At 38.7% G+C, this 22,707-nt stretch overlaps 2 protein-coding genes across 2 annotated transcripts in view; both read right to left on the minus strand.

Annotated features, from left to right (window-relative positions):
* SNX18 (sorting nexin 18) overlaps positions 1–22,451 on the minus strand; it is a 34,359-nt gene extending 11,908 nt beyond the window's left edge. Inside the window, exon 1 of the mRNA XM_044663997.1 lies at positions 20,777–22,451. Coding sequence (XP_044519932.1) covers positions 20,777–22,451 — 1,675 coding nt within the window. The remainder of the gene's footprint in view (positions 1–20,776) is intronic.
* A 91-nt stretch (positions 22,452–22,542) lies between these two features.
* LOC123251815 (alkaline phosphatase, tissue-nonspecific isozyme-like) overlaps positions 22,543–22,707 on the minus strand; it is a 7,358-nt gene continuing 7,193 nt past the window's right edge. The window contains exon 3 of the mRNA XM_044681132.1: positions 22,543–22,686. Coding sequence (XP_044537067.1) covers positions 22,543–22,686 — 144 coding nt within the window. The remainder of the gene's footprint in view (positions 22,687–22,707) is intronic.

Below are 22,707 nucleotides of genomic sequence, written 5' to 3' on the forward strand. Positions count from 1 at the left end.
ACACTATGCCCTCTTTTACACTGACTATTAAAGATTTGGTTCAAATCTCTCCTCCTCTTGGAGGCCTTCCCTGCTCTACCCCCACCTCCCCAAAGACAGAATCACTGCCATGACTGGAACACACTACCTACTCAAATCTGCCTATCTGAAACCTTGTCCTTTAAGGATCAAATCAGGTGCCACCTCCACTGTGAGGCCATCATTCTTCTAGTCGTTCAAGTTTGCCCCCTTAAAGGCACCTGTGAATCTTCTCTCTTCCCCACATGCCCACATTCAATCAAGTGTCAAGTTTTATAAATTCTACCTCCATAATATCACTCCCATTTTGTTTCATTCTCTCCACTATTTGGGCAGAAATATCAACTTTTAGGGGCAGCCAAGTGGTGCAGTGAATGAGGTACTGAGCCTGCAGTCAGGAAGATTCATCTTCTGGGTTCACATTCAGTCTCAGACACATGCCAGTTGAGTGATGCTAGTAAGTCACTTCATCTTGTCTGCATCACTTCCTCATCTGTAAAATTATCTGGAGAAAGAAATGACAAACCACTCTGGTTTGGCCAAAAAAAAAAAAAAAAACACCCTTATGGGATCAGGAAGAGTCAGACATGACTGAGATGACTGAACAACAAAACTCCACTCAGAGCTCACCATCCTGTTTCAGGTCCACATCACTTCTCATATAGATTAATATAACAGCCTCCCAGTTGTTCTCTTTGCCACCAGCCTCCTCCCTCTCCAATTCATTCTCCACAATAGCTACCAACAAGATATTGCTAAAAAAAGGCCTAACAATGTCAGTTCCCTGCCTTTCACATCTCTCTACTGCCTCTAGGACAAAATATAAACTTTTCTGTTTGTCATTTGAACTCTTTACAATCTGACCCTAACCTATCTTTCCAGACCTCATCTCTATTGCTAGTCCACATAAAATCTACATTCTGGTCAAAATAGTAGATGTGCTATTATGTTCTCTAATATTCAACATCCTATCTCCCAAACTCTGTGCCTGGAACATATTCCCTCTTTTACAATGACTCTATTGAAGATTTGGTTCAAATCTCTCTTCCTCTTGGAGGCCTTCCCTGCTCCACCCCCACCTCCCCAAATGTTAGTGCTTCTCTCCCTAAATTTACTTCGCATATATGGCATATTTACTTTATGTGTGTACATATTGCTGCTCCAGTTCCAAGCAATATGAGCTTTGAGTGCCAGGCCTTGTTTCACTTTGGTCTCTGCATCCCTAGCACCCAGCACAGTGTCTGCACATCATCTTTGCAGAATTGAATTTCTTGATTCTTCCAGTTAAGTGTTCTTCCCCCTCCTCAATTTTCTTTCTTTTATGCTAATGCATATGTTGTATTCCTTACTGAAGTCTAAGCTGCCTGAGAGTAGGCACTGTTTAGTTCTTCTGGGTCCATTTGTTTTCTATGTGCAAGGTTCTTTGTACATAGTAGTTATAAATGTTTGTTGAATTGGATTTTTCTATTCCTCTTTATTCTCCCCATCATTTTCTATTGCCCAAGTTTTTAAAGAAAACCAATAGTTAAAAAAGGCATCACAACAATTTAGGAAACCCTTTAAAATGACTACTCTGGGGGCAGCAAGGTGGCTCAGTGGAGCTTCAGGTCTGAAGATGGGAGATCCTGGGTTCAAATTTGGCTTCAGACACTTCATAGCTGTGTGATCCTGGGCAAGTTACTTAACCCCATTTGCCTAGCCCTTATCACTCTTCTGCCTTGGAACCAATTCTTAGTATCAATTTGAAGATGGGAAGTAAGTTTTTTTTTTTTAATAAAATAAAATGATTGTTGTTTTCCATTTAAATAAATATCCTTACTTACTGCCTTTCAAAATTAAAAATTCCTCCCAGCTGTGTGACCCTGGGCAAGTCACTTGACCCCCATTGCCCACCCTTACCACTCTTCCACCTAAGAACCAATACACAGAAGTTAAGGGTTTTAAAAAAAAATTCCTGGAACTTAGAGCTTATATCTTTAATCCAGATTCTTCCTTTCTTATAGTAATATGATTTGTAAAAGTATTAGTCTAGGGGAGAGCCAGAGCACAGTGGATACAGCACTAGGCCTGGAGTTGGGAGGACCTTGGTTCAAATATGTCTGCAGATACTTTCTAGTTAGGAGATCCTGGGCAGCAAATCACTTAACCCCAATTGCCTAGGCATTGCCACTTGTCTGTCTTAGAACTGATACTAAGAAGTTATGGAAGTTCTTTTTAATGTTATTCTAATTAGTCTTTATTCTTCAAGCCATTCAGAAGAAAAAAAAGGCAGAAAAAGCACTTTTAAAAGTTCTAAGCAAGATGTCTAGGTTATAGGTAATTCTACTGAACAAGCATATTTTTAGTGCATCCAATATGTGAAACACTGTGTGTAGAAAGTGTAGGGAAAACAAAATCAACATGAGACTCCCTGCCTGAAGTAGCAAACATTCTGGAGAAGGGGGCAGCATTTTCACATATGAGTAAATATAAGATCTAGAGAAAGTAATCTATGGGAGGAAGGTTAGAAAAGGTGGGTTGTTGAGAAAGGGTGTGAAGGATTTGGGGAATGGTGGTTATGAAAGAGTTTTGTCAGCCTATACCTGGGATTCTTCGTATAGCAATAGAATGTCACACTTTTCAGGGGAGGAAAGGTAATGCTGATTTGATTTTCATTCTGAGACAGAAATGGAGAAAGGGGTAAAAATGGGATGCATACCAGCAAAGCGGCAGGGCAGATCTCCAGGCTATGGTCGGTGTAATGGTCATAGTTGATAAAATTTTGGAGTTGGAAGGAGCAGCATCAGTCATTTGAACCCACTTCATACTGGATAAGAAAGATAGTCATACAGCTTCTGACTAAAGAACTCCAGTAATAGGGAACCTAATGAAGTAGTCTGTTGAAGTGATGGAAGGAAGGCTCTAATTTTTAGAAAGCTTTCTCATTTTACTGAAGGGGGAGAAGGAGTGAAGAGTGGTGGTTAACATAGTCAGACTTGCCCTTTAGGAAAATCCATTTGACTATGCTATGTGGAAGATGGTTCAGAATGGGAAGCAACTTAAGTCAGGGAACCCATTCAGGAGACTACTGAAATAGCCCAGATGATAAATGATGAAGGTTGGAACTAAGTGGTGGCTATGTGCTTGGAGAAAAAATATTGTACGCAAGATATGCCATGAAGCTGTTTAAGTCTGGAGAAGAGACTTAATAGCAAGGAAAGGGGAGGGGATGCTCCCAAACTTCAAGTATTTCAAGGTAATCCAGAAGAATAGGGAGCAATGGAAAGCAACTAAAGGGAGTAGATTTAAACCTGATATAAGGAAAAACTTTTTAACATATAGAACTATTGAAAAGTAAAAGGAATTACATGGAAAGGGGAAGGGAGGTGGGGGGAGAATGGCTTCCTTCTCACTACAGAGGTCTTTAAGCAAAGGTTTGTCATTTATGCTCCACAGGAATTCTTGTTCAGGTACAGGTTCTAATGGCCTCTGAGGTCCCCTTCCAGGGATGACAAAAACAAATATGAGATATCTAAGAGAACAATTCCTATAGTAATGTTACAGCTAATATCAAACCTGTATGTATATACATGAATATAAACATATATGTACATCTGTATAATACCTATATCATACATCTACACACATGTACATATGTATGTATATAGACTCTATATTTTTAAGTTTTGGTTTTTTTTATCTTATTTCTGGCAGCCACTATTAGTCTATTCTGGACTCTTTCACGTTACCTTGCAGAAAGAAATCTATCAAGATCCCAAAGATCAGTTATGCCTGTCTCTCACATATGCACACATACATAACAGTAAATGTACTTTTCAGTTCAAACTTATTAAAGGTTAATTAACTTATGCTAAAGACATATGATTTTTTTTGCTAGTCAATAACCATTTATTAGCCACTTGCTGTGTGTTAGGTATTTACAGTAGGATTTATGACATAGGATTTTTTTTTTAACTTTTTCCTTCTTAAATGATATATCTAGGTATCAAGCTTGGAAAAAGATTCCCAAATCTCTTTCCTGAGCTCCCTGACGTCTGTTGGTCATCTCCATCAGAGTCCTGGCTATTCTGTTAACATCTCAAACAGCATATCCAAAATTGAACTGATCATCTTCCTCCTCAAATCTGCTCCTTCTCTCTACTCCTTTATTTCAGTTATTGGGTGCTGCCACCTTTGTAGTCACAAAACCTTGACAGTTGCTTTAACTCTTCCTTTTTATCTTTCTTACCTCTTATATCCAATTAGGTAATTCTTTTTCTCTTACCTTATTACCTCATGAATCTATCCCTTTCTCCTCCACCAATACAGTCACCAATCTTCACCCTCTCTTGCCAGAGCATAACAGCCTCTTAACTTGCCCACTGTCTCCAGCAGGACTAGGTCAACTCTTTTGCTCAAAAAAATTCAGAAGATTCCAGTGATCCAGAAAAGACCTAAAATAATCACTGGGATCAAACTAAACTAACACCCTCTGGAAAAAGCTTCAGTGTATTTGCATAAGCTGTACACCACCCTACTTCAAATTCATGGAATACATCCCTTCCTTTTTTCCTTTCTCCAAGGCTCAGTTCAGGTGTCACTTCATCAATAAAAGCCTTATCTGATTCCTGGCAGATGAAAGTTTTTCTCTTCCCCAAATAAGTCCCTACTTTAGAATATACTTATTTTGAGACATATTATATCCTTGATGGTAGATTGTTAGCTTTTTTTTAGATTAGGAACTATATTACTGTTCATCTATATATTCCCAGCATCTAGCACTTAATAGGTGATTAATAATTTTGTTGAAATGAATATCAAAATTTTCAGATTATAACTAAATCCTGTTAAAAGAAATCTTTTTTAACTATCAAATGAGCAAGCTGTACTTTCTGCTTTCCAAAAATCAATTTTCATCATATTAATATTTGCAAATTAAACAACATATTGTTTTATGGTAATGATGTGAGAAAGCTGATTAACCATATTTATTTCTTCTGCTATAAACATTGTTACATTTTTATGTTACTCTTTGAATGCATTTTACACATTAGTGACTCTTTGGAGATAGGCATATATACATTCACTGTTAAATATTCTTAAATTTTACAAGTTTTGAAACACTAAAATTATTTTTGTTTGATATAGATAGTAATATATGCACATATGCAGATCAATACATCAAGGACCTATGCTTTCATTCCCTCCATTGAAACAAACATATTTCTATAAATTAATATCTTAAAGAACTGCTTCGGGCTCAAGAAAGTTGAGTGATTCATCCAATGAACACACAGTTAATAAGTGTTCAAATGGAGATTCAAGTCTAAATTGTCCTGACTCAAAATTCAGTGTTCTATATACCAGAGGTGTCAAACTCTGGTACCTCATCGGAAGGCAGTCTACAAAACTCCCCAGCAGAAACCAGGTAAAAACATAATTTGAAAATGTTTAACCAAATAAATAAAAATATAACACAAGATAAATAATGACAATTTGTGGTTTTCTAGGCAATGTGTGGCCTATAGGGATCTATTGCTTTTTGAAAAATGACACCACTGCTCTATATACCATGTTCTCTCCAGAACATATGAGAGCTAACTTCCACTAGATTTCTACTCTATCATGTCACCTTGATGTGGAGGTAACCGAGTTCTTAAAGGCTATGCCAGCGAAGCACAAGCTTTGGCAGTTTCTATCAAGCTGGAAAGACTTCAAGCACAGGCCTGGTGATGTATTGTATGTCCTTTGTCTAAGGACCAGCCTAAGTTTAGAGACTTTGGCCACAGGGTGATGAATTTTTCAACAGAAACGTGTGATCTGCCTTAGGAGAGGAAATGACACACCGATGAATGACAAATCCTAGAAGTATTGAAGTAAAATACTTATTTTCCTAAACAAGCAAATTTCTTACCTGATTGCTAGGCTATCCGTAAAATGACAGTTAATCTCTGTCACTGAAAAATAATAAAGTGCCAGGATAGACCATCAATTAGTCTGTGAATTCAATATAAAAGTTTAACTATCATTCACCAAGCTCTACTCCAATGCTTCATCTGGGTGTCGATGTGGCCTTGGGCTTTCAAGGCTCTGTTGATTAGGCACAAACTCAGACCTATTGTACTATGTGAAAAAGGCTTCAAATATAGTCCTAGATATAAACTGGATCTGCTTACTGAGGAACAAGCCAGTTAAGAATGGACAGGTTCATCAGCAATAGGTTGGTCACTTGGTGAGTAATTCTTTAGCCATAGTAACCCATGAAACAGAAAAATACAAAATAGTCCCCATTCTGTTGCTTCAGTGATGGTAGCAGAATCATGAAAACAGGTGCACAAAACTAAGAATCATAGATCTCATAAAAATAAATAGTTGCTAGTTCTCTAAATGTAATTTCTTGTAAATGTTGGTCTACAATATGAATTTGTAAAACTTTATTGGGGTAATAGACAATTATACGGAGGAAATGAAATTTAGGTGAAAATCTAATAACAGGTCTCTATCAACTTGATGATGATAATAATAATAGCGAACATTTCTATAAAGCTTACTGTGTGCCAGACACTGTTTATAATTATTATTTCATTTGATCCTCACAACAACCCTAGAAGGCCATTGTTATTATTATGTCCATTTTATAGATGAAGTGAGGCAAACAGAGGCAAAGTGACTTGTCCAGGCCAGGCCCAGCTAACAAATGTCTGTGGCCAAATCTGAACTCGGGTCTTTCTCTTCCTGGCTTAGCACTATCCTTAGTATTGACTTTTGTCTAAAGGATACCTATAGTGTTAAGATAAAGACTGATAAAATGAGGGAAATTAGTAGTTTAATTACAGCCATGGCCATGTGGATAAAATATATAATTTGACTACGCGTTTGATAAAATCTCTTCAAAGATACCGCCAGTGCCGCCCATCCTTGCCAGGTAGCCAAGAGGTCGTCTCAAACCCAACCTCCGAATTTAAGCTGCCCTATTCGTTGGATAGGTCCCCAACGTCTCAAAACCGGAAACCCATTGGATCACGGGGGATGTAGTCTCAAAGTTCCCCACATGTCCACAGGAAGTTTGTAAGATACTTTTAAATGGCACCTCCCTGAATTCCAAACACACATTTCCCTCTGAGATCCGGCAAAAAAAGGGTTGGCCCTTTTTCTTCGCTGGATCTGTAAACATAGACAACTTCTAAATTTCAGGAATTTGGGGGAATAAAAGAAATGGATAGAACAAATGGATAAAACTAGCCGCACTGACAAAAAACCAATTTGGAGGCAGTCCCCTATTGGCATAAGAGTGTACATTCAAAACAAATGCATTCAACTCATTCAACTCCCCATAGTTCAAATCAACTGCACCCAAAGTTCAATTTTGATCTTCATGGTCCAGTGAAGGGTCTTTAGGCATCTTTTTGGTGCCTCCACCAAACAGGTTCATTGTCTGGATTCTGAGGAGATGGCAAGATCCTTATCCTGAAATTATTCTCAAAAGAATTTAAACTTTACAATAGTGCTGTGCATGTATAGAACCGCCTTGTTGGGAAGAAACAAGCAGCCTTTCTGATCAGTTGCCAGTGACTAAAACTCAGACTTCTTCACTCAGTAGACTAAAAAATTAAGTACTGCTGCCAAGCATTGGCTCTTTGGACTGAAGAGATCACAGGTCTCCACATCTACAGCTACTTAGAGCACAAGCACATGGTGAAAAAGAGTCCAAGGTCACTGTTCCTGAATCTCAACCTTCAGAGGGCAAAGGGCACTGAATGAGGTATGAATACCAGGGCTGATGGGATCCTGGAGAATGATGAGGTTTTTAGGAGCATGATCAAATGAGATGAATTTGCAAAGCACTTGTTATAAAGTAGGTGCTATAGAAATGCTGGCTACTGTTATTGTTATGATGGAGGTGTTCAAAGGAGAACAGATGGATGGGAAATGGAAGAGAGAGATTTGGAGTGTATTATAAAAGAATAGAAACTGAGTATACAATAAATGATAGGTGACACCCACCTAGGCTGAACATGAAAGACAATGTAATGTTGAGTCTGAGGACTAGGTAGTAGTCAAATCTAGACTGCATGAAGAGTAATGATGGGAAAGACTAGAGAGGTAGGTTGGTGCCAGACTGGAGACCCTTAAATGAACGACTAAGAAATTCTCTTCAATACTGTTCCCTTAAAAGCTATTGTGCAATAAGGAACAATAAACTGCATGATTTCCATACAGCCTAGAAAGACTTCCATGAACTGATTCGGAGTAAAATGAGCAGAACCAGGAGAACAGTGTACACACAAACTGAAACATTGTGGGACAAGCATATATAATCAACTTTGCTACTGACAGCAATGCAATGATCCAGGACAATCCCAAAGGACTTAGGAGAAAGAACGATATCCACATTGAAAGAACTGTGAGAGTAGAAACACAGAAGGAAAACTGATTTTTCATTTGATTATATGGGTACTGGACATGGGGTTTTGGTTTTTAAAAGACTATTACAAAAATGAGTAATATGGAAATAGGAATAGAGTGATAATACATGTATAACCCAGTGGAATTGCTTATCAGCTCTGGGAGGAGAAAAACATGAATCATGTAACCATGGAAAAATACTTTAAAATAAAATAAAAGACAATAACAACAACAAAAATACAGTTCCCGTAGAAATAGAGCAACTGAAGGCATTTGTACAGAAGTGACACGGGCAAGGACTAACCTTAGGATAATTATATTCTGGTAGCAGTGGAATGAATGGATTAATGAAGGAGAGATAAGAAGTAAGCAAACCAATCAGAAGGCTATCACAATAGTCTAGAAGTGTGGAGAGAAATTGGACAGTAGGAGCAGATGTAAGAAATGATGTAGGGAGGTCATAATCAACCAGCCTTGACAATTAATTAACTGCAGTGAATGAGAAGGTAGAAAAAGAGGTGACTAAGATGATGAAGTGGAGTGAAAGATGTGGTTCTCCCAACAGAAACAGGGAAGTTTGAAAGAAAGATGATTTTTTAGACATAGTAAGTTTGAATTAGAGATAATATATCCTAGAGGAGTATCCTGAAAGCAGTTGGTATTCACTGAATTTCTTTTTAACTATATTCTAGGATATCTGAATTCACCTTAAAATTACCTTTAGCTTAAAAAGAAAAGCATCAATCATACTTTGATTTAATACCTAAAATATAATTTCAAAAATATAATTGATTTTTATTAACTTGAGGACTTTGTCAAACTACCCCAAATCATTAGAACGTGAAGGACATTAGCTTCACAGGTAAGAGGACTTAGGTCTGAATCCTGGTTCTGCTCCTTACTGTGCAAATTTGACAAGGCATTTATTTCCTTTCTGGTCTCAGTTTTCTCCTCTGTATAATCTGAGTCTTAGATGATTAAGGTCACCTTCAAATCAAAATCCTATGATCTTTCCTAGAATTTATTAATTCAAATTATCATCTAACATACTTTTTTAGATGCTTAATTTTTACGGCAGTCTTTGGCAATAAATATTAAGAATGTTAGTAGGGCAGCTAGGTAGCTCAGTAGACAGGAAAGCTAGTCCTGGAATTGGAAGTCTTGGGTTCAAATATGACCTCAGACACTTCCTAGCTCTGTGACCTTGGGCAAGTCACTTAACCCCAATTATCTAGTCCTTACCATTCTTCTGCCTTGAAACCAATACTTAGAATATTTGATTCTAAGATAAAAAGGTAAGGGTTTAAAAAAAACCCTACTGTTAGAAAGCTAATTTTCATGGCTTGAGAACATTTTTGCATAAATGAACAATGAGGTGAAGCTAGTCTTTTAGGCTATTAGTGCTAAAAGATCAGACAGCTTTGGAGAAAAATCAAAATGGTTTCCTCCATCTCCAATAGCAAGGTGATTGTTGCTATTTACCTGTAGAAACAAGGGAAAAGTAGAGTCAGCAGAACAAAATCAGTGCTTGCTAATATCATGGAATTAGGAAGCCCCGGATGATCATAGGGTTCAGGCATCTCCCAAAGATCTAAGAAGTCATGGACAGTTGTGATCTGTGGAACTCCTAGAGTTTCTCCACATAAAAATCACAAATTCTTTCAGTACTTATATAATAAAGGAATAAGCCAGGAAAGGAGTTTCTTTAAATAGAGAAGGGGAGCTAGGAAAAACAACCAAAGGGCATCCAGCACCAGAGAAGAGGTTATAGGGCAAAGTGAGAAACTAGTGGTCCATGAATTCATTCTGTATTCAGGCATCAAAGAAGCAATTTCCATCTCTATCTAATTAGAGACAGGAAATAGATAATCTTTCTCCTTCTCTACCCCTTTAAAAAAGGCCTTACTAGATAAAATAATTATATTCCGATAAATACAGCATAAATAAATCCCACAGTGCTCAAAGAGATCCATTCTAAGAGTCACATACAGAACTGACTATATCTTGTAATGTAATTAAAAATTGCTTGTATAATTAGTATAATTAAAACCATTTCAATAATTTTTTTGGCCTGTGAAATTGATATTAGGAATGTCACAGAGGTTGAAACAATTATAAACTAAAAAAAAAAACAAAATGAGAAATTTGTTAAGTTTAAGAGTTGTTTCAATTAACCAACATTTGACAAAATTATTAGCTCAATGATATAAAATGTTAAGTAGAATAAATCGTTATTATCACAACTGCAGAATAAGGAAACTTAAAACTTCTAGGACAGCAGTAGCAAGTATATCACATTATAAAGTCAAAGAATTTGAAAACTGAAGGGAATCTGAGAGATTGTTTGAGTTAAAAAAATGTACTATTATATTATAGGTTTTATTCTTTTAAGGCTTAGAGACCTTGTCCCTCCTTAAAATGAGTCTATAAAAGTGTCAACTTAAAAGTCTCTCCTCACAAAATTTCCCCCCAAAACTGGCTTGGGAGAAATGAATTTGATTTTACTAAGTTGGACTCAAAGATGAGCAATTAAAATTTCAGACTGTAACTAAAGAGCTCCTATCATTTAGATTTTATTCTTCTATCCAAGTCTGGAAATTACCTAGCTCCACAAGCCTTGGAATGCTTCACAGTGTGGCTGGGTTTGCAGAAAGCTACTCACTGGGACTGTTCAAGGAACCTAAGGTATGGCCCGGGGCCAATTTCTGCCTCTTTCCCAGACCTTTTTAGCCTTTATGGTCCTAGGAACTTAAAAAAAAAAATGAAAACAGACATCTTGGCCATCTCCCCCTTCCTCATCTCTTATCACTCAAATGCCACTTTCTCTTCCTTCCCTACTATTCCACATGATGAAGAAGCCTCACTCACTATCAAGACTAACCCTCTACTTGTTCAAATGATCTCATTTTACAGCCTCTTCTCCAACAGATTATCCCCTCTGTTATCCTTACTTACTCTTTTACTTTTTCTTGATCTCTTCCTGTCTACTGACTCATTTTCTCCTGCCTACAAACATGTCCATGTTTCCCCCCATTCCTCCTAATTATTTCCTTATATCTCTTCTGCCCTTATTAGCTAAACTGCTTGAAAAGTACCTATACATAACTGCCTCCACTTTCCAAAGGCTTCTTACTCTCTTCTTAACCATTTACAATTGAGCTTCTGACCTTGTTCCACTGAAACTGACCTCTCCAAATCCAATGAATAGGTTTTTTTCAATTTTCATTCTCCTTTACCTCTCTTCAACCTCTGATTCATTGATCACTGTCTCCTTGATACTCTCTTCGCTCTAAGTTTTGGGAATACCACTCTCTCCTGATTTTCTTCCTATCTGTCTTTGCTAGATATTCATCCAAATCACACCTTCCCATCATAGGTGTCCCTCAGGGTTTTGTCCAAGGCCCTCTTCTCTTTTTTTCTCTAAACTATTTCACTTGATGATCTCATCAGCTCCCATTAAACTGCCATCTTTAAGTTGATCATTCTTAAATCCACCTTTCTCATTTTAATCTCTCTGCTAATCTCAAATATCAAATCTCCAATTGCTTTTTCAGACATCTCCAATTGAATGTCAGTAGACATCTTAAACTCAATTTGTTCAAAACAGAATTCATTATCTATCCCCCTAAACTTTTTCCCCCCTCCTACTTTACCTATTACTGTACAGGGTAATACCATCTCTCAGCTCCTCAGACTCAAAACCTAGGAGTCATCTTTGATTCCTCACTATCTCTCACTACCCATATATATAGCTGTCGTCAAAGCCTGCTAATTTCACCTTTGCAACATCTCTCAAATATGGCTCGTTCTCTCTTCTAAGACTGCCAAGACTGCTGAAGGATCTTATCACCTCACTTCCTTGATTATTGCAATAGCCTGCTGGTGGGTCTACCTCCCTCAAGGCTTTCCCCCACTCCCATCCACCCCACAATTCAGCTATTGAAGTGATTTTTCTAAAACACAGGTTGGATCATGTCAAAACCCTACTCAATAAAATCCACTGACTTTCTATTGCCTCCAAAAGCAAATACAAATCTATTTGCTATTTAAAGCTCTTTATAATCTAGCCCTGTCCTACCTTTCCAGATTTCTTACACCTCACTCCCCAAAATGTATTCTTTGAACTGACACTGGTCTCCTGGATGTTCCATGAATAAAATGCTCATCTCTCAGCTCTGGGCGTTTTGGGGGGGCTGTCCCTCATCTCTGGAATGCTCTGCTCTCCTACCTTCAATAGAACACTTCTTAATTCCATTGCCTTCTCTTTATTATTTCCTGTCTATCCTGTATGTAGCTTGCTTTAGATACATTTGTTTGCTTCTTGTCTCCTCCATTAGACTATGAGCTTTTGAAAGCAAGAACTATCTTTTGCCTCTTTTTTGCATGCCCAGTACTTAGCACAGTTCCTGGTCCATAGTGGGTAATAAATGCTTATTGAATGATTGGCTCTGGTTTCTTTAACTATTTTCAATGACAAAATCTCAGAACCTAAGATCAAACTAACTTACAAATGGTTACAGGGGGCATAATGGGTGAATTATACTCCAAAAAACTGATTATATTTTTAAGCATGACCATTTCCAGCATTTTTAGTTGTAGGATTTTAGAAGATAGGGCCAGATCCAGAAGAAACTGAAATTTTGCTTAGAAAGAAACGACCTCTGTGTAAAGGTTAAAAAAGACATAGAATTTCCCTACTAATGTTTGAATAGCTAAGGAAGTTTGCATCTGTGCAACAAATAATAAGGACCAGTGTGAAAGTATCAGGGAGATACAAAAGGAAGAAGCAAGACATACAAAGAAGAGACAAGCTCTGCTCTGATGGAGATAACAGACTTATGAGTTTTATTTTGTTCATGGTCCAAACCTTGGTTTTACCAAGATATAACATAACTCTATACTCTTTCCTTAGAAACCTTGCATTCATTTATGAATAGTTTTCCGCAGCAACCACTTACATATTTATAAGGCCATAAATGACATTTTCATATTTTTATTTAGGGATTATCCAGTCTTCAACAACTCTCCAAAAGTAAGCATAAAACCTTGAAGACCCATTATAAAACAGCTTTAATATTAACCAGACTTAGATATATTGAAAAGCAAAGCATAGTCCATGAAACAAAATCACATGTAATAAGTGCCAGACAATACATTTTACTGAGTTCACTGTTAGTTCTGTACCTCCAGCACATTATAAAGGTAAATCAGAGTAAGAGTGTGAAGTATGAAATATCACTTTACAAAAGAAAAAACTATGAAACACCAAGGTCAAGTCAGTACTATGGGTAAGAGTAATGCCAAGGTCAAGGTCAGTTAACAGTCTAATATTAAGGCACTAACAACTTATGAGATTCCCCAACTTATGAGAAATTCACGGTTTATTCAAAGTGAATAGTCAAAACATTTATTAAGCATTTACTATGTCCCAGGAACTATGCTAAATTCTGTGAATACAAAGACAAACAGTCCTATTTTCAAGAAGTTCACATTTGAATAAGAGAGACAATATGTAAATAATTAGGTATACAGAAGATATAAAGAAAATCAGTGTCCCACTCATGTCCAAAAAACTAGAGCAAACTATTTTCCTCCCTCGTTCTAATGCATTATCCCAGATAGGCTTACCTGGGAAAGAAATATTAACTGATGGAAAAAAAAATGAAACCTCTCTTTAGGAAACCATGGTTTTTCATTTCGAATACCAACAAATGAAAACTAAATAAATGCAACAACTTTAATATAAGTAAAATATATCAAGTAGGAGAGTCTAGCAGACAGAATAGTACTTATTTACATTTTTTATCCTCAGTCCTTAATAGGTTTGTCATTGGCCATAAATACTCAAGAGCTGTTTTATATTGTCTGAATGCTGATGCTAGCTAGGGAAGCTTTATAAAATTATCCACTAGATGAGTGCCTTAAAAGCCCTTTAAAGAAGATCAATGCCTATTTCATTTCCCCAATGTCTTATCTAAAGGGTATGGGGAAAGAGTACTTAGATTTTTCATGGTAAACAGAAATATATCAGGAGGTAAGTTAGAAAAAAAAAAGACTCACTAAAAAAGAATGAAAAAGTAGTGGAAAGGAGGATTCTTGGCCAAATCATTTAGCCTCTCTAAACCTCAGTTTCCTCTAAAATACTGAACTTGGATTAGACCTCTAAGGTTATTTCTTATAATATTAAAAGAAGCTTCCTATCCTGGTCTTTGGGATAAAGTTCAAATTCTAAGATCTAACAGTGTTTTTTTTTCCCTTAAAGGTTTTCATAAACTTTTATATATTTACTGACTCCTCTGACAGACAGATGAAGCTGGCAAACCTTTTCTAAGAATAATGTTTTCAAATTAGTAAAATAAAGAAATGCACAGAAATCACAAAAGAAATCAATTATATTGAAATAGTTATAAAAATTTTTTTTTTAATTCAAAGACCCTTGGAAGTTAAGAACTCCTTTCCTAATAAGGGCTAAAAGTAGGAACTTTAAAAAAATGCTGATAGTAATGACAGACAGTAAAGGAATTAACACTTCTGATAATCTAATTAGCCAAAAGTAGCTAATCTCCAGCTCTCCTTTTCGAAGGTTGGGAGGCTTCTATATAAATTCATTGTGCTCCAATAAAGACTTTTAAACATAAAAGGTTATTTAAATTGCATCGTTTGGGTTTTTCTCACTACCAAAAGTAAAGGCCTTTGAGGTAATCAAAGTTCTCAAGAGCATATATCCATTCCTGGAATAACTCTTGAATATCTGAAAAAAAAAAAAAAACTTCTCTTTATAATCGAAATTTTGAAAATTTCTGAAAAGTTTTATCCAAGCTTAGAAAAGAAGGTCCTGCAGAATTCCTGGAAAACACAAACTAAGTATGCTTCAGCAATACCAGCTTCAAGTAAATGGCCCCAAGTCACAATAAGCATAGCTTTAGGCAACAAATTCCAAACTTTCCTAAGGATGAGAAAATGCTGCCTTTATAACAGAGACAATACAGTTCCCTAGTTGCTACACTTTGAAAAGATTAAACTTCGTTTCCCTCTTTTCTTTCAAGACTAACCTCAAGTCCAGACTTCTGCAGAAGATCTTTCCTAGGATCACAGTTTTTCCCCACCCCTGAACTCTACTCTTAATATATTTTGTAATATTTCCTTGCATGTTGTCTCCTTAATTAGACAGTGAAGACCTTCAGAGAAGGGACTATCTTTTGCCTTTCTTTAAATCCTCAGTACTTAGCACCTGTCTGGCACATTTTTGAGTACCTAATAAATGTTCTGTGCCTGAAAGCTAGTAGAAATTTTGTACCATTGGCTATGCTTGACATCAATAATCAATATTTTCCCCATGACAGTCTTTTGACACATATAATGACACATTATCCTTCCTAATTACAGCTAAAAACACTGAGGTTCAAGGAGTTTAAGAAATTTGTTTCTGGGGCAGCTCAGCAACACAAATGGATAGAGAACAGGCTTGGAGTGAGTTGGATTCAAATCTGAACTCAGACACATCCTAGCTGTGGGACCTTATGGCAAGTAAGTCACTTAACCTCAATTGCCTAGCCCTTGCTGCTCCCCTGTCTTAGAATTGATACTAAGATAGAAGGTGTTTGTTTTAAAAAAAAAAAAAAAAAGTTTGTTCCCCAACATTGGTTGACACGTGGGCCTGACCTTGAAATAAGATTTTTTTTTTATGTCAGCTCCAAAGCTCTTCTCATACCACCTTGCTATCTCTCATAAATATACTGTTCCTAATAAAAATAATATTCCATATCTCCATTATTACTATGACACTTATAATAGTAACTTAAGTAGCTGTATAACCCTGGGCAAGTCATTTAACTGTCTGTCTCAGTTTTCTATCTATAAAATGAGGATAATAATAGCACCTACCTCCCAGGATTGTTGTGAGGATCTAATGAAATAATATTTGCAAAAGCACTTAGTAGATACTATATAAAATGTTAGCTATTAGCTAACTACTCTCTAGCTAATGATGTAGAGCAGAGGTATAAAACACAAAGCTCTTCCCAGTACCAGATAAAAATGCAACTGAGAAATGTTTAACAAATAAATTAAAATACAAAAAGACATGTAATCTGTGGCTTTCTAATATGTCAAAATGTGTCCTGCAGAGATCCACTTCGATTTGAGTTTGGCACTAATGATATTGACAATATTATTTCAATTTCAACTCTGTATTTAACAAACGTCCCAAAGGATATTCCTAGAGGCAAAAAGAAAGGAAAAAAGGAATGTCGATCATTAATCATTTACTTAATATTAATGAGTAAGTTCTAGCTTATTAGCTAATCAAGTTCTTTAAAACAGAATCAAAGAACAAAGTCAAAAAATAATTATTTTTAAAATGAGGAAATATAAAGCTAAGAAGGATTAACTGGCAAGTGGTAGAGATAGTTACTAGAACCCAGGTCTTTTGATTTCCAGTTTGTTGCTTTCCTATTACACTGATACAAGACTCTATCTGGCTTTGTCCTCTGCCTTTTATCAGTAACTTGACTGGAGACAGAAAGTTGGGAGTAAGAATAATACACTGGACAAGAAAATCAGGATCTAAAAAGATCAACAAACTAAAACACAAAAAACCTGAAGCTAATAAGACAATACTTTAAAGGAGGATAATGTAAAGTCCTGAATAAGATTTTAAAAAAATTGTACAAAGATAAGATGGGAGAAAAAGGTTTAAATGGATTTAATAAGACATGGGGGTTTCAGCTCCTTGTTAAAATTCAACACACTCTAACTTAGGAAAAAAAGTTGACACTATCTTAAACTATATTCAGGAAATATAGTGACCAGAGCCAGAGAGAAAATAATAATAATAATTAATAATAATAATAAATGCACATAAACATGTATATTAACTTAAACATAACCATATATATATATATATATATATACACAAGATATATGTGGATATAACTATACCTATATAGGAATTAAAGGCTTCCAATCTTCTGATTCAATATTCAATTCAAATTTGGTCCCACTAATCAGGCATAGATCAGAATACATCTGAAGTATTGTTTCTAAGTCTAGGTACTACATGTTAAAGAGGGACAATAAAAAATTGGAGTGAATCCATAAGTTTTACAGAATCTAGAAACTGTTGGATGAAGGGGAACGGTTAGCCTGAAGAAAAATAAGACACAGAGATCACAGGATCATAGATTGAAAACTGGAAGGAACCTTAGGGGCCATCTATGATCATCAGCTAAGTCCTAGTGCTCTGAAACACTCACAAAACACTGGCTCTCCTCCACCCTCCAAGTCATTATCCCAGGAAGCAATCAATCCCTGTGGGAAAGAAGCTAGCCATCCTCTCCTACCACCAACACCAAGTGCTGACCAATTGTTAACTGGGCAAATAAACCTAAAATCCCAGGGGTAAACAAAATTGCCAAAATCTCAGTATCACCATAACTGTAGACCTGCTTCTGTCTAACCCTAGACAACATCACAGAAGCAAATCTTGTGACAGTGTAATCTATAACAGTTTCAGAAGGTACTCTAGCCTCCTACCTTACTTAGGTAGCCATAGCTACTTAAAGAGTCAGAAAACAAAAATCCTCAGTACCAAAAGTCGCTGACATTGTCAAATGGCTCACCATATGGCTTTGTTAATGAAAATGACACTAAAGATGATGCATTACCATCTGCTTTGCTGCTGCACTCTAAGGACCACCAGTCCTTTCCATCTGACTTGCAGTTAAAAGCTAAGAGGTCTCCCCTTAATAGACAGTGAGCTCCTTAAGAGCAGAGACTTGTCTTACTTTTTCCTATTTGTATCCTCCACTTCAACCCTCTCATTCTACAAATGACAGACTGAAAGGTCTAAAGAAATGAAGATAAATGGAGAGCCTATATCCAAACCCAATGCCCTTTCCACTCCACTGTGCTGTCTTCAAATAAATATTCAAGGTTGTATCTGGTAGAAAAGTCTTATTCTGTACAATTTCTGGCTACTGTGACCAATGGATACAAGTTACAGGAAAACAAGTTTGAGATTCAAAACAATATTAACAATTGTTCCAAAAATTCAATCAGTTGTCAACTGGGTTCCTCATTATTAAAAGAGATCCAAGCAGGTCAGATTTGTCAGAAACACAGATATTTCCTTCTTCAGGTAGAAGACTGGATTTAAGGTTCTTTCCACGATGTATTAGTACAGACTTTATTATGTACTTCATTTTCCTCAATAGTTTAATAAAAATTGTGTTCACTTAAATGGTGAAATTTTTGAGGGGTGGAACTGTTTTTCCCCCTCCTGGGGTATCTTAGTGCTTAGCACTCTGATTAGCACACCAAAAGGTAGGTACTTAGTGAATGTTTATTGGCATTCCTTCTCTGGTCTTAAATTTTTTTATTTGTAAAGTAAGAGAGCCATCACTAAAGTTCTCAAGTTAAAAATTAAAGATCCTATGAGTCTTAACATGGTATTTAAGGCACTCTACAAATTTTTTCAGTCTACCATTTTAGAGATACTTTGAGCTATTCCCACCCCAAATTAACAACTAGCTGTTCAATATCTTGTTCTGAATTCTACTTATTCCAATTACACTGCCCTTTGTTTCCAAAGCTACCTACACTCCTTTTCCTATATCTTCACCTCCATAAACCCATCAATTGGGGAGTGACTGAATAAATTGTTCTATATGACTGTAATGGAATACTGTTGTGTTTTAAGAAATTATGAGGGGGAGGTCCTGGGTTCAAAATTCTAAGACATAAGGTAAGGGTTTAAAAAAAAGAAAGAAAGAAATTATGAGGGGGATGGGTTCAGAAAAACCTAGGAAGACTTATATGAACTGATGCAAAGTGAAAAGAACCACTATAACACTATACACAATAACAGCAATACTGTATAATGACCAACTGTGAATGACTTGACCATTCTCAATAAAGCAATCAATGATCAAAGACAATTCCAAATGACTTATGATGAAAAATGCTATCCATTTCCCTGAGAAGGAACTGATGGAGTCTGAGTGCAGGCTGAAGCATAATTTTTCCATTTTCTTTATTTTTCTTGCTTTTTTTTTTTTTGCTAACATGGCTAATAGGAAATATGTTGTGCATGATTTCACACATATAATCAATATCACATTTTTTGCCTTCTTGGTGGATGGGGCAGAGGTAAAAGGAAGACAATTGGAACAAAAATTAAAAACAAAAAAGAATATTTAAAATAAATGCATTTTCTCTGCACAAAGCCTATCTCAAGCACCACAGTCTTCTCTAGGAAGCCTTCTCTTGTTCCTCTAATCTATTTTTCTCAGGGTTTTTGTTTTTTTTTTTTGGGGGGGGGTCTGGGTCTCCCTTTTGCCTTTATCCATTCCACCATTAAACAACGAGATTGATTCTAGAGGGCAGAGATTGTGTTGTTTTAACATCTTTGCATCTCCTCTGTTCTTGGCACAGTTAAGTAGATTCAGTGGTGGAAAGCCCCCTCCAACCCTCTCACTTTATGGATAAGGAAACAGGCCTAGATAAGTGACTTACCTAAGGCCATACAGGTAAGCAGTGGAAATGAGTGTGAACCAAAGCTTTCTGATTTCAAAACTAACACTCTTTCCACTATCCCTCATAATAAGTGTTTGGTAAATCAAATCAAATTTTCAGTTTTCTTCAAAGAACTTTTATTTTCCTGAAGCTACCTAAATTTTTTACCAAAGAAAGGAGGACTTTCAATAGTTTGTTAAAAGTATAAAGTGGGCTACTCTCATTTCTACATTTTTATTTTTTCTTATTTCTGCCATCTTCTCTACTAAACTACCTCTAAGAGTGAAATAGAGGAATACCCAGCAAAAAATCCCAAAGCCTATGAGGCCATCCCATTCTAATCCTAGTCAATGTTATCAAATAAATAAAAATGTCTGCCCACCTTCATACTCAATAACTCCAGCCATTATATGATTCTAACATTGGCATGTAACAGGTTTTCATTCTTCCTTAAAAGGTTATGCATTGAGGGATAGGGACTGGACCTGTGATTTCTGTGAACAGGGAACTTCCAGGTGAGGAAAACTTTCTGCAATTTCCAATCATGAGCTCCAGATTAGCCTACAGTGCTGAAATCAATGACTTGCCTTCAAGTTAGAGGTAGTAGAACTCTCAGTTCTTTTTGATTCCCAGTCACAGGTTGCCATTTATTATGCTACCTCTGCAAAAGTGTATTGCCTAACAATAACAATAAAAAAGTGGTCATTCTAAAGTGCTGAGCAACTAATTTCCTCAACACTAATGTGAACAGACTTTCATACAAATCTGCTTCCTGAGCTGTGAGAGATCCATTTTAAAGCAATTCTTCCAAAATCATTATAGGAATCACAAGCAGTCAATCTGGAAAATATATTTTTACCTTTCTGAACATGAATGATGTCTGGAAAGTTGGCCAGATGTCCCTGATACAGCGCTAATAAATCCATCACTGGGTCCAAGTCCTGCCGTGGCTGCTCAGCAAAGAGCTCTCCAATGGCATCGTAGGCATCTCCGGTGAAGGCAATGGCCTGGTTCAGGCCAACGGAAAAGGCCTGTTGGTCCAGTTCAAAAGCTTGGCTGAGCCCTCGGAAGGACTGTCCCACCTTTTGATATTCCTTCTTGAAGCCAGTCACTTGCTTCCTAGCAAATTCATTGGCTGTATGATTGAGCTGTAGGGCACTGTCATCCATCTTCTTGGTGAAGCTCTTGAAGCCATCGATCTTACTTTCCACTTCTTGCAGGTCCAGAGCAGCAGCAGAAGGGGTGCTCAGCGTCAAAAAAAAGTTCGCTCCCACCATCTCGTCCTTCTCAGCTTTCCTCTTGCCCTGTTTCCAGGCCTTCTCATCCGTGCTGCTGCTGCAGGTCAAGAAGTGCTGGAAGACATCACATTGGGCTAGCACGGGATGACTGGCCATGTGGTTCATCCACCAAATGAGTCCTTTCCTGCGCTTGGAAATAAAGTCCTCCTCGAAGCGCCCAGTGGCCTGTTTCTCAGGCAGGTGGGGCACAGAGATGACAGGGAATTTCTCCGCCAAGCGAGCATAGAGCCAGTCGAAGTGCTTGTATCGCCGGTGCACGGGCACCTGGGTGTGGGTGGGCACTAGTTTGTAGGAGATGTAGCTTTTCATGCCCTTGAACTTGGTCTGCTTGGTGGGGTCGTCGATGGTGCATTGGAAGGGGTAGGGGTTCTCCTGCCACTCGGGGCCATAGGGCCCCAGCACCACGCACAGCTTGTCACCGTCTTTCACGAAGCCCGAGGCCTCCCCCAACACGAAGGCCTCACCGCCCGATTTGACAAAGGTGGAGAAGCGGTTCAGGTTGCGGCTCACCGTAGCAGAGCTCTTGGCCCCCGACGGCGGGGGGTGGTGCTGGGGATGCGCGTGGGCCGGGCCGCCCCGGGAACCCAGGGACAAATCGGAGCGCGTGGACAGGCGATATCGTCCAGGCGCGCAGCCACCACCACCTCCGGAGGAGGAGCCGTCGTAGTCCGGGTAGGAGCCACTGCCTAGAACCCCGGGCTCGTCTGCCACAGTAGAGCTGTCGTCCCACTCGTCGTCCCAGTCGTCGTCGCTCCCTTGGCTGGGCTGGTAGCCGCTGCCGTAGAGCGGCTGCGCCGAAGAGGGCTGCAGGGCCCCGCTCGCCGCTCCATACGGAAAGCCCGCGGCGGCCGGGGGCGGCGGCTGCCCAGGCTGGAAGCTGTCGGCGGGCAGCGGTTTGAAGGAGCTCGCCAGGGACAGCGCCAGTGGCGCTGCAGCGGCTGAGGACGCCGCGGCGGCGGGCGGGGGCAGCGGCTCGAAGCCACCCGGTGGCACGTTGGCGTAGCGGGCCGCCTGGCCGTGGCTGTCGCCGCTGGGCGCGCTCGGGGGCTCTGGGGCGCGGATCACCTGCACGTAGGAGGCCGGGAAAAGCCCGCGGTCGCCGCGGCTGTTGACCCCCTCCAGCCAGCCCTCAATGTCCTGTTCGCTGCACAGGCTCAGCACCTCGTGCTCTCGCAGAGAGATCTCGCCCGGGTTCTCCGACCTGAAGTCGTACAGCGCCCGGGCGCGCAGCGCCATGGCCCCGGCGCCCTCGACCAGCCCGCCCGTCCGGGGTCCTACGCCTGGCCCCGAGCAGTTCTTGCCGCGTGAGAGGCAGGCTTCGCGCCGCTCACCCTGTTCCACTCGTCCCGTCCCGGCCGGGACACAGCTGCGTTCGGACCGTTACGCCCGCTTCCCTCCGGCTCCCCTCTAAGCCGCGGCGGCAGCAAGCAGCTAGAGCATTTAGTCCCCGCTTCTCCGCCGCCGCCGCGGACTTTGGGGGCGGGGGCGCCAC

Source organism: Gracilinanus agilis, chromosome 1, assembly GCF_016433145.1.
Source record: "Gracilinanus agilis isolate LMUSP501 chromosome 1, AgileGrace, whole genome shotgun sequence".
NCBI lineage: Eukaryota > Metazoa > Chordata > Mammalia > Didelphimorphia > Didelphidae > Gracilinanus > Gracilinanus agilis.